Below are 12159 nucleotides of genomic sequence, written 5' to 3'. Positions count from 1 at the left end.
AGGAGGAGGGACCGAGCAGGTAGAGGACAACATATGAGGGGCGTGGAGTGTGGTCGGAGGTAGACAGCAGCTGGTGCAGCCTGAGGATAAGGAAGGGTAAGCCAAAAAGCATGGTCTGTAGGATATTAGCTCAGTGGGTAGAGCATTGAAGAGTCAGCGCCAGGGCTTGTGGTCCAGTTCTTTTTGGGAACATCCAAAAAAAAATTAAATTCACACTTTAGAGCACTACGGACTAAAACTTCTGTAATGTGTTAAAGGGATACTTCACCCATTTGCATGAAGCTGTGTATCATTAGAAACATGGTAGTAGTGTTGAATGGTCATGAATCCAGCCCTCATTTTGCCCTGAGATGAGAAAAATTTGTTTTTCTTTGCCTGGAAGTTTTCTTCATGTGATGCAATATGACGCTCTTTGCATCACATGAAGAAAACTTTCAAGCAAAGAAAAACAAATTTTTCTCGTCTCAGGGCAAAATGAGGGCTGGATTCACGACCATTCAACACTACTACCATGTTTCTAATGATACACAGCTTCATGTAAAGTAGTATCAAGTAAGTATCCCTTTAAGTGAACTTATGTGAGCAAAGGGAAAGGAGAAACATCTGATGACAAGGTTTGACATTTTTATTTGAGAGCTTGAAAAAATCATAATTTCCAGGGAATACATTAGTTTTGCTTGAATACATCATGTGTTCAACACATTCATTCAATATACATTCTCATTTTTACTGTATTTCCATGTTTCCATGTATTTCCATGTTTTAGTTATGTTGTTTCATGGTTTAACTAGTTCAAGCTAAAACTGTATCAGGTTTAAAAGATCCTGCTGATCCTGATCCACACAATTTGGTTTTTCAAATGTTTAAGTGGACAAAGAAGAAAGCCACAGCAGCAGTCATGATATGGTTGGTGTTCAGATTATTCCACGAGGAGGGAATGACGCAGAGCCTGGAACCATGCAATGAACCAATACAATCACAGACTCACTGCAGGTGTAACTTCAGGAGTTTCAGTGAAGGCCCTGGCGCCTGTCTGTTTTAAAAACCTAATTTTCAGTTCTCTTTCTATACTTGCTCATGCTACATTTGAAAATTCACCAGACTACTATTTTAATTTCGAGAAAAGAATCGGAATTGCTTATATGTTTTTGACCATAGTATTCAAAAGTGAATAAAGATTGTGTCATTTTGTGTTGGGTTTTACTAGACAGGTCACTCTTGTGATGAATAAAAAAATAACATGTTGTCATGTTTAAAATAAACCTGTATTCTCTAATTTATTCCAAAACAAATGTATAGTTTTGATGTCAATATTTGTCATTTTTCACTGTTTTGGGGCACTGTAGGTTGTCTCTCAACTGCAAGGTCGAGTGTTTGATCCCCAGCTCCTGCATGTTATATGAGTCCTTGGGCTAAGCGTTTAACCCTGAATTGCTCCGGCAGCTTGGTTGGCAGCGTATGAATGTGTATGAATAGGATTAGTTGCCTCTGATGGTTAGCTACATAGCAACCTCTGCCATCAGTGTGTGAATGTGTAAGTGTGACATGCGGTGTGAAAATCCTTTGAGTAGTCAGAGGACAAGAAAAGCGCTTTATAAGCTCAACTCCATTTTCAGACATGTTATTACCTAGAAATGTAACCTCCGATGACATGGTAACACGTTGAAATGTGCGAACAGTTACTTTTTTTGTTCCTAAAACTTTTTGTATAAAATCTGACCTTACTTTCAGTCCTAATCCCATACTGTTTATAGTGATATATAAAGCATGTCATGCCTTACACGATCCTTCTTCCATCATTATCAGCTGTGCATAATCCCATAACATAACCTAAAGGGATACACAAAATACTTGTAAATGCCAATACACCTTAAAAGTTGCAAAGTGAGAGACGCCATAAGAAAAGACGAGCTACACAACAAGCCAGATGGGAAAAAGTTAGCAAGAAACATCAGGACGCACTGTTTGATACATCAAATGGCCAGTCTTACAAGAGGCAGCTATGCCTTTACAGTAGGCTTAGTGTGGCTATCCAGATGTTTGATTTGTTAATTAAGTCTCCATGGTAGTTAATCACTGTGTTCCTCCATCTGATAACAGCAGGTAAGTAGGGGAGGATGACCCTAAGGCAGGGTGTGAGATATGCAGACAGACAGTATTTGTTCGTTGTGGTAAACTTGTGTTTTGTTTTTGAAAACAACTGAGTGGAAAGCTAAAGAGAAAAAAATTAAGCTGCTATTACATCATGGCTTTAAATCTAAGAAGAGACTATTAATCGTTGTCACTTTTTAAAAAAGTTGGTCCCTGTTTTGGCTTTTTGTGATGTAGAATGTGAATCAAACAGTAGTCATTAACAAATCCTATTAATAATGAAAAAAACAGCATTATGCCAAAGCCCAAGTCCCCTCTAGTGGACAAACAAAGCACTGCAGCTGCAAACATGAAGAACAAAATGCAGCTTTACAGGTTGGTGGTTTTCATCAACTATGAAATGGACTTTTTTTATGAATGACCTTGTCACACTTCTGAATTTATGTTTGTATGATTGTGTTGTTATTAATGCGTGACGTAACGGTGAAACATGCCGTCAAATCCTTTTTTGAAACATTTTATCCCCATGACAAATTCGATCAGGATGAGTTGCATTAGGGAAATGTCATACATGCCAGTGTATGTCGTACACGGATTAAGCCATCTATATTTGTTCACTAAAACAGTTGTTTGCAATGATAAGGCTGACGCACTTAATCGATTTGCTTGCATTTCCCTGACAGTCCAGATTAACAGGCAATAAGAGTTTATTAGCAATATGCACACAGAACACACACACACACACACACACACACACACACACACACACACACACACACACACACATTTTACACATTTGCAAGGCATCAATTAAATGCACATATGGTTGGACTAATTATCATTATAGATAGACGGAATTAAAGGGGAGATATCAATGTGAGAAAGGAGGGTGAGGTGCCCGGGAGAAAAGATGAGCAGGGAGTGAATGTTAAGGCCGTGGAGGGCTAGTAGCAGAAACGATAAGAAAACAGCAACAGCTGTGTAGCTTGTGGCTAAAACAGGAGTGAACAACAACAACATCATTTTCGAGGAAAATGATCCGGGGAAAGAGATTACACTGACTTAAAGATAAGAAATGAGATGCCTTGAATTTTCTGTTGTGTTTGACCTCGAGGGATCTTTTTTGTATTTGTCTGGTTTGGTCTTTTCTCTTTGATCTTGTGATATAAATCATGTTTATTATTTTGTTTGCATATTAAAAACAAACACCAGGATTCGGGTACTTTTCCCATTGTCCAACACTCCAAAACAAAGCAGAATGCCACTTCATTTTTTGTCTAAATGTGCTCTGAGAACACTCAACAATTATTTTAATTTCAGCAACAAATACAGCACAGTTGTATTGCTGCTCGCTAAACAGCACCACTGTTGCCACAATGCCCAGGGCAATGGATGTTTGATATTTATTTGTTCATAGTTCAATTAGTTTTGGGTTCAAATCAAAATGCTAAATATTGCATTTGAGACCTATTTCCACCAGCTGTCACTCAAAAAATATTGGGAATACTCAAGCATTTGTGTAAATTGATGAAGTATATACATCAAAATAACAGTTGTTTGTTCCCTAAACTGTGTGATATAGACAAAATGGGAGGTCACCAGTGTTTTTTTTTTTTTGGTTTATTACAAACTGAATACAGACAGATAATTTACTTGTTGACTTGTGCACACAACAGTAGAGATTCAGCATCTACTTTTGCCTCTATTACCCACACACTAAATTTCGGCACACGACTCTCTCACTGCCTGCCAGAAAATGTGTGAGCACACCCGTGACTGCTCTGCCCTTGACTTGTATCCATTCATCCAAGCGTGCTGGATGGTTTAGTTAATTAAGCTTAATCTACCCCCAGAGAGGGCTGGAGTGCTGTTACAGTGGCCCTCTGCGCTGTCCCTGTACACTCTTCTCTGGACCCCCTGTGGAGCCATCAGGGCCTCGCTGCTCAACTACATTCAAGTACACTGAGGGGGCTCTGGAGACACAAATGACATAAAATAGAGTTATACATTAGGAACACAGAAGAAGAGCAAAGGTTGATGAAATATCTTAATTACTGAAATAATCATGCAAAATTGTCTTACAGTTGAAATGTGTGGCACGTGTTATTTTTTATTTGAAAGAAAAACAGCATACAGGACTTGAACAGTTTTGTTTGGCCTGGCAATGATTCAAACCACAAACATGCAGTTGGGTGTGTACTATTTTGTTGATCCAGCTAATCTGTTTGAGTAAAATCAACAAGGTCAAGAAAATACAGCGCTGAAATATTGATCTTGTTATATGTGCAAAAAATAAAAGACGGAATAAACTAAAGTACAAATTTGCTATAACAGAGGGGAATTTGATAGAAAAATAGTTTCTTGCACAGATGAGGATAAATGCAAGAAAGTTATTTTCATAACAGTCATTACACCTTAAGTTAAATAATCTAAAGAAATAATCAACAACTTTATTTGCCATTCATTTCTGTTGCCATCTTGTGGGTGGACGTGTTCAGTGCAGTAAATCCAGAAAACAATGTGATTTTAGTGATCGGACTTTGAAGGGTTTTAAAAAGTATACATATTTCAACTGGATAATGCAAATAATCTATGTCCTCCCTCCTAGAAATAAGATTTGTTTTTCCTTTTAAAAATTCAAATTGCAACACAGTAACCATGAAGTATCGTTTTTCTAATACTTCAAAGTGCAGTCTTTCATTAAACTGTAACTTTGCAAAGCAGGTCCCTCATACCTGTAACTTAGATTTCTTCAAATGCTCAGGTGTCTGGATTGAACACCTGGTTTCAAATATATAGTCAAATATCAGTGTGAGCACATGTAGACAACAACAATCTTCAAAACCCAAAGGCTAGGGAAAGCTATTTTTCAACTAAAAGGATCCAATACCATACATTAGGTAGGTGGGAAACGGGCCTTCAAAATAATAGCTCAAAACATTTGCACACAAAATATGGACAATAGAATAAGCCTAATCAAGCCTATCATGTCAGTTTTGGATTAAAGGACCAAATTAGATTTTGCTATTTTAAAGGCTATTTACAAGCTCAGAGACTTCTTTAAAAAGAAAATCACAACGCTGTCTTTACAAACTGCTTTGCTGTGAAGGCAATGCTATGAATTAAGGACATTTTTTTTTTTTCAAAACAGAAAATTGAAAATATGTCCATAATGGTAAATGGTAAATCTTGTATGGCTTGTATAATGCTTCTTCTTCTGGCTTCTCAAAGCACTTTTTTTTTTTTTTTTTTACACTTAAAGTCACTCTGGCCCATTTACACCATTCACTCATGCTGATGACAGAGGCTTCGATGTAAAGTGTGCATCAATGTCAAATGATGAAATAATAATTAAATATATTGTTTGAAAGAGGCCAGTGCTTACTCTCTGACCGTTTTGGAAATACAGAGAGTCATTTAGTCAAAATGAATTGTTGGCCAAATAGCAAAGACATCACATTCTGACAAGTGTAACTTCAGATACTGCTCTTGGTTTTTATTTCACTCTTTCTGTGATTCCCAGAGAAAGTACTTTCACATAATTTCTACTTTATTCCTGCATGTCATCCAATTTGGTTGTAAAAAAAGTGAAAGCTAGTAAAAATAGATTCCACAGTTTAATCAAATATATCGAAGTAACAGAACAGCAAAGTTCAGTTAAAAGTATGTTCAAGGGCGACAGCTTTGCCACATACAATTATTCACACGAAACACTTTCAACTTTAACTGTACATATTTGTCATGAACTTGCCACACTGGACACTTTTAAATAGAAACAGAGCCAAATATACTGAAAGGAAATTTGCAAAGCCATTTTTTCAAATCAAACTTACATTGCATAAACACAAACTTTCTGAACCACATTATTATATTTTAGAACAAAGCTGAAAATCTACTTGGAGGGTACTTCAGACACAACAGTAAAGTTTTGTGCTCTAAAAGTTACGTTCTGAAAGAGTGAAGAGCGCTGGCCAGTGCCTCTCTCCTTGGACCTCGCAGGTTTTTTGCAATGTAAAAGTTGCATGAGATGTCCTCTTAACTTCTTTGACAGCATATACAGCAGAGGGTTCACAGAGCAGTGAGAAAAGGCAAGGTTACGACAAATATAAAAGGCCATGTCGAAGTTATCTATTGCATTACAGTCTTTCCACTCATGAACAGGTATGTAAAGCAAAACATGGAAAGGTCCCCAGCAAATGAAAAAAGATATGACAATAGATAACACTAGCACTACAGTCCTGTACCTTTTTCTGTTTGAAGCCTGCAAGACTGTCCAGAGGATGGCAGAATAGCAGAACACTATGATGGCGAATGGGAGGAAGAAGAGCAGTGGCACTTGAAGATAATATCCCAGGATGACATCAGTGTCATTGGCTAGAGTCTTACAGGTATTCTCATTCTCAGAAACTACCACCCCTACATTGATTGCATCGCTCAGAGAAGCAGCAATGCTGATGATCCAGGCAGCTGCACAGGCAACCTTTGCACACCTCTGTCTCCTTACAGGGTTGCATGGCCAGTTGTGCAGCACCACTGCAGTGAAACGATCCACAGTCATGGCAGTCAGCAGAATGACACTACTGTATATAGCAGTATAATACGCAGCAGTCTTAAATTTGCAGACGAAATCTCCAAAGACCCAGTCGTGCATGAAATAGACAGCCCAGAATGGAAGTGTGATGGTGAAGAGCAAATCTGAGCATGCCAGGTTCAGGATGAAGAGATTTGTGACATTTTTCACATTCTCATAGATGACAATGACACATACAAGGAGAATGTTGGCTATGAGACTAAAGATAAAGATCAAAACGTAAGAGACACCCATGAAGGTATTAAAGTCAAACGTCTGAGGACACATATGATGATCCGTGTCGTTCAAATCTCCATCGTCCATCGTGGAGACGTTCATCATTGTAGGTTTCTATGTAAGGGGATGGTAAGTATTATAAACATAGCAGAAAACAGAGATCAATCCATTGACAATTTGCAATAGAATAAACTTTGAAAATATTCAAAAATGGTGAAAACACAAGAATAGGTCAATTACCTTTCACTATGAAGAGTAAGAACCTTTCCCTGAACATCAACTGTCATGTCTTGCGCTGAATTGAAGTGTGGAGAAAAAGTCAACCTCAAAAAAGAGCTATGGTTATTGTTCCTCTTTTTGTTTATCATGAAGTCAGAATTACAGGAACAGTTTCTTTTTCAGTTTCAGCATAAACACATTGCAAAGTCATATTTCCGTCATTGCTCTTCTAGAATTATCTTGAGAAACAGCAATAGTTGTTCAGTAATGTTATTTTATTGTGAAGAGGTATCAAGGTAAGTCCAAATGCCTTACAACAAAATCTTCAGACTGACATTAATGAAAGTGTTATCTTTTTGCTTGCATACAGTAAAAAAAAAAAAAAAAGGACAGGTTGTTTGGAAATGATATGATGTCAATCAATCAATCAATCAATCAATCTTTATTTATATAGCGTCAATTCATAACAGGCGTTATCTCAAGACACTTTACAAAAGCAGGTAAAGGACCTTACTGTTTGTCTGTTAACATTAACAAAAGGGCAGGTAACAAGACCATGCTCATTGTTATGTTTACAAAAAGCAGGTAAAGGACCTTACTTATGGCTATGTTACAAGAGCCCAGCTTAATCCGTCATGGCGTGGCAAGAAAAAACTTCCTTTTAACAGGCAGAAATCTTCAGCAGACCCGGGCTCATGACGGAACAGCCATCTGCTAAACTGTGCTGGAAAATGGGATGGGGGAGATGGGACAAGATGCAGAAAGAAGAATAGGATGGGATAGGTTGGGGGGGGGGGGGGGGGGGGGGGGGGGGTCTGGGCAGGCCATCCTCAGGGGGAGGGGGGGGGGGGGGGGGTTGTTTGGGCAGGCCATCCTCACCAACAGTCCCAAGGAACCTAAGAGAGCTCAAGGAACCTAAGAGAGCTCAAAAGGAGAGGTTAGAATACAAAGATAGTGACAAGCTACTGCTTGTCACTATAGACACATCTTATTACTATAAGGTAAGAAAGCTGGGAGAGAAAGAGGGAGAGAGAGATAAGAGATCCTGGTGCCAGTTCCCCCGGTAGTCTAAGCCTATAGCAGCATAACTATGAGCTGGTCCTAAGCCAGCCCTAACTATAAGATTTATCAAAAAGAAAAGTTTTAAGTCTATTCTTAAAAGTACCTAGTGTGTCTGCCTCCCGGACCCCGACTGGTAGACGATTCCAAAGGAGCGGTGCCTGATAACTAAAGTCATGTCAATCACATCACTCCTGTCCTTCAGCAGCTTCATTGGTTCCTGGTTAAATTTCGCATCAACTTCAAAATTCTGCTCCTCACCTTGAAGGCCATCTATAACTTCGCCCTGCTGTACCTCTCTGAACTCCTGCACATGAACTCACCCACCCACATTCTCAGGTCTTCTTCTTCTTCCCTTCAACTCATCGTATCACCTTCATGCCTGCCCACCATGGGGTCCAGAGCCTTCAGTCGATCTGCCCCACACCTCTGGAACTCCCTCCCACAACACATCCGCAGCATCGACTCTCTCTCCATTTTTAAATCTCATCTCAAAACACATCTTGGTAAACTTACATATTCAATCTGAGCATTCCCTTCAGGTCTCTACATCCTGTAATTTGTCTTTTTAATGTTAATTTTATTGATGTAATTGTAACGTTGCTGTTTTTATCCTTGCTTTGTAAGGGGACCTTGAGAGTTTTGAAAGGAGTCTTGAAATAAAAAAAACACTGAACTGCAGAAGTGGCGCAATGTGCAAAGTTTGCAATGACAGTATTATAGCTTCCTCCAACTTTCAAAACCCTGCTAAACTTGTGTAGGAAAAATTTATTGTTTCTTGGACAACCAAAGTTTGTCAGCGAAAATAAAATGAAGTCTAGCTCTAATTTAGGGTGAAAGACAATTGATAAGCCAAACATCTTGCAAACATAAAATGATAGGGTTTATTCTTTGATGTTTATAAGCATTACTAAACTTAACTAGCAAAACTGACTGGTGTTTATTTAAAATATGGCTTCCCTCTTTTGTCACTGTTCAGCCAGGTTGTGATAATTGAGATCAGATGAGAACTCCTGAGATTCTTAATCCTGGAGGGACTGATATACTTTGGCACAGTTTTAATAAACATTAAAAGAAGATCAGTAGCCAGAACGAATTGCAATACAAAATACTTCTTTCAAAAGCCTTTATTTGCATCCTACAGTGACAGAGTGATCACAAACCTTTTGCCTGTCAAGGATCACACACACCTGACCCAGACAGTGACTCCCTAAAATGTATGCCTGAGCTGCAGACTGGTATGGAACTATTTCAGTGAGATTATTAAGAAAGACAGAGAATCAATTGTCTTTGTGAGGTTTTATTCTTGCAAGAAGGAGTAACTGCACCTATAGCGCATCATGGCGATCAGGCTGCAGAGAAACTCAAAGGAGTCAAAGGGGACCCCTTTATACATTGTCAAAGCAGAAGGGGGGGATATAGACAAACTCTGTTGCAGGAAATAAAGAGTTTAACTCAAGAGTACAGCTGAAGTTCATGCAGGAATTTCCTGTAGTCATGCAGAGAACACTAATAACCAGGATGGGCATGAGCCAGTTTCGCCTGAACAGCTTTTCTTGAAACGTCACAGAGAGTTCACAATAACATTATTCTGTCAGCAAAAAACATTTTCCATTGCAAGAAGCAAAGACACCCACAGTCAGTACTGCTAAATAATCATACCACAAACCTTAGTTTACCTTATTTTTGCTCTTATGCCATCACAAGCTAAACTTTTTGATTGGACAACAAAACAGCTGAATCAGTCCAGAACCACTAAGATGCTTGATCCTGGAGTGACTCATACACTCACTACACGTTTTTTAATCAACATTAAAAGACGATCAGCAGCCAGACCAGATTGAATGAAAAAAAAAAAAAAAAAAAAAACACGTTCAAAAACCTTTTCCTTTCCGGGATCACACACTCCTGACCTAGACAGTGACTTCCTAAAATGTACTGTATACCTGAGCTGAAGATGGACTAGCCCACAATACATTTGTTGTCAGGCTTTGATTTCTATTTAAAATGCCAATGAAATAGGAATTAGGTTTTCTTATAAGCCTATGGAACCAGGAGCTCAGGTTTTACATCTGCTTTCTTTACTGACTACATAGAGAACTCTTCACCACTTGTTATGGACGTGATTGTAAGTCGGCTTTGTCTGTTGCGGATTCTGCTGTTGCCATTGCCAAAGCCCTTCAACATTTTCTTTAGGTGGTTTTTAAATTTAACCCCCACAAACACATAAAACACTGGGTTGAGGCAGCAGTGTGAAAAGGCAAAAAGTCGACTAACATAGAAGGCGTAATCCAGTCGTTCAGAAGATTGACAATTTGCAGAGAGTACATTCGAGTCAGCGGGTGGTTTTGGCCAGAAGGACAAAGACTTTATAAAAATTATTATATTGTACGGAGTCCAGCCGACAAAAAAAACAACCATTAATGTAAAAATTAGCTTTAAAGTTTTGTTCTTTCTTCTTTGGGCAGTGGGACGAAGCAAACGATACATGATCTGAGAGTAGCAAAACAAGAACACAATTGAACTAATGATAAAGAGGATATTTTGTTGGTAGATTCCCCACAAGCTCCAGAAAGAGTTTATGTACACACATTGATTCTGGTTCTGGACTTCGGTGAAGATGAAGACTGGACTGGCAAGCAATACACTTACTGTCCAAATAGTCAGACATGCAAGGACACTGTAGAGGCCTGTTGGTGACACTAGGCCTGAGAGAGGATTCATGACGGATATGTAACGGTGAGCAGTCATCAGGATGAGGAGGATACCGCTGCTGTAAAAGCCGACGCAGAAAACAAAGTTGACTAATTTGCATGCAGCATCCCCAAAAGTCCATCCATACATATGGTAGTAAGCTAAGAAAGGCAAGCCTGTGGTGAAGAACAGGTCTGACACAGCCAGGTTCAGGATGAAGGTGTTGGTTAGGGATTTGAGATTCTCATACTTTGCCAGAATCACAACGACCAGGATGTTTCCAAACAGACTCAGGAGCACCACAATTGAGAAGAATATTGTTGTGACGTTGGCCCCAAAGTGTATAACGTTTGTTTTGCTGCACACCTCATCTTGATAGTTATAGTCATAGTACTCTTCATAGTAATTGGTGTCTGTAGCAGTGGTGGCGGTAAAGACTTCAGTTGTGGCCATTTTCCTCCAGCTGGAAGAGAAATGCATGAAAGAGCACAAGTTATTTTGTAGGTTTGTAGTCGGGTTATGTCAAATAGCTTTAAGGGTACAAGATGCATTTCACTTACTTCATATAATTTAAGCCATATTGATAGTTTGGGGTTAATTTCCCTAAAATCTGCATTCCATTGTAAAGATATTAATCTCTAACAAATCTTGATGAATACAAAGGAAAGTATTTTGAATAACATTTAATATAGAGATCTGAATAAACAAAAAGATTACATTTGTTTAGATTTGTGTCTGGAGGTAGTGTCACTGCTGGCAATACAACCAAATAATTATCAGATCAGATTTTGTTTTTAATGTTGTTGGATAATTTTAAAATTCAACAAACAATTATATATAACATTCTATCATTTTCACATAATTACCTGATACACATCGAATTTCTGACATTACAAATGTGTAGTTAACATAATGTCAACATGTTTGTGTAATACATTGTTTCCTGGAAATAGTTTTCCTGATTATTTTACTTATATCTTATATATTTGTATGGAGCATAATGCATTTTGTTGTCATATATACTATCTATATGTGTTACCTTGTGGTTGTCTCTCCAGTATAGCATTGTTCCCTAATAATAAGGTTTTAATCAAGAACAGTTTGGACACATTGTTTTTGACAAACTCTAAATAAAACTATTGAATACATTTCGATGAGTTTATAAAAAATGCTTATGATGAATCAAACACAACTCATTTTCAGAGGAGGAGCTTTTACAAATGTTGAACAATATATTACACAATTTATTTCAAAACTTCATTTGCTGAACTTGTTTTCAAATTTTTCAT

General features: G+C 38.2%; 2 protein-coding genes across 2 annotated transcripts; both read right to left on the bottom strand.

The window, feature by feature from the left end:
* Window positions 1-5772: 5772 nt before the first annotated feature.
* Window positions 5773-7194, bottom strand: LOC306826398 (chemokine XC receptor 1-like). The gene is made up of 2 exons (XM_079347700.1): window positions 7139-7194; window positions 5773-7012 (listed from the first exon to the last, which is right to left on the bottom strand). The coding sequence occupies exon 2, from the start codon at window positions 7001-7003 to the stop codon at window positions 5984-5986; it is 1020 nt and encodes a 339-aa protein (XP_079203826.1). The 5' UTR covers window positions 7004-7012; window positions 7139-7194; the 3' UTR covers window positions 5773-5983.
* A 2266-nt stretch (window positions 7195-9460) lies between these two features.
* LOC306826396 (chemokine XC receptor 1-like) lies at window positions 9461-11335 on the bottom strand. The gene has a single exon (XM_079347698.1). The coding sequence runs from the start codon at window positions 11321-11323 to the stop codon at window positions 10265-10267; it is 1059 nt and encodes a 352-aa protein (XP_079203824.1). The 5' UTR covers window positions 11324-11335; the 3' UTR covers window positions 9461-10264.
* Between the last annotated feature and the right edge of the window lie 824 nt (window positions 11336-12159).

This window comes from Symphodus melops (genome assembly GCF_947650265.1).
Source record: "Symphodus melops genome assembly, chromosome: 7".
Lineage (NCBI taxonomy): Eukaryota > Metazoa > Chordata > Actinopteri > Labriformes > Labridae > Symphodus > Symphodus melops.
The sequence above is the reverse complement of the archived record's forward strand: the minus strand, read 5'-3'. Positions and strand labels throughout refer to the sequence as shown.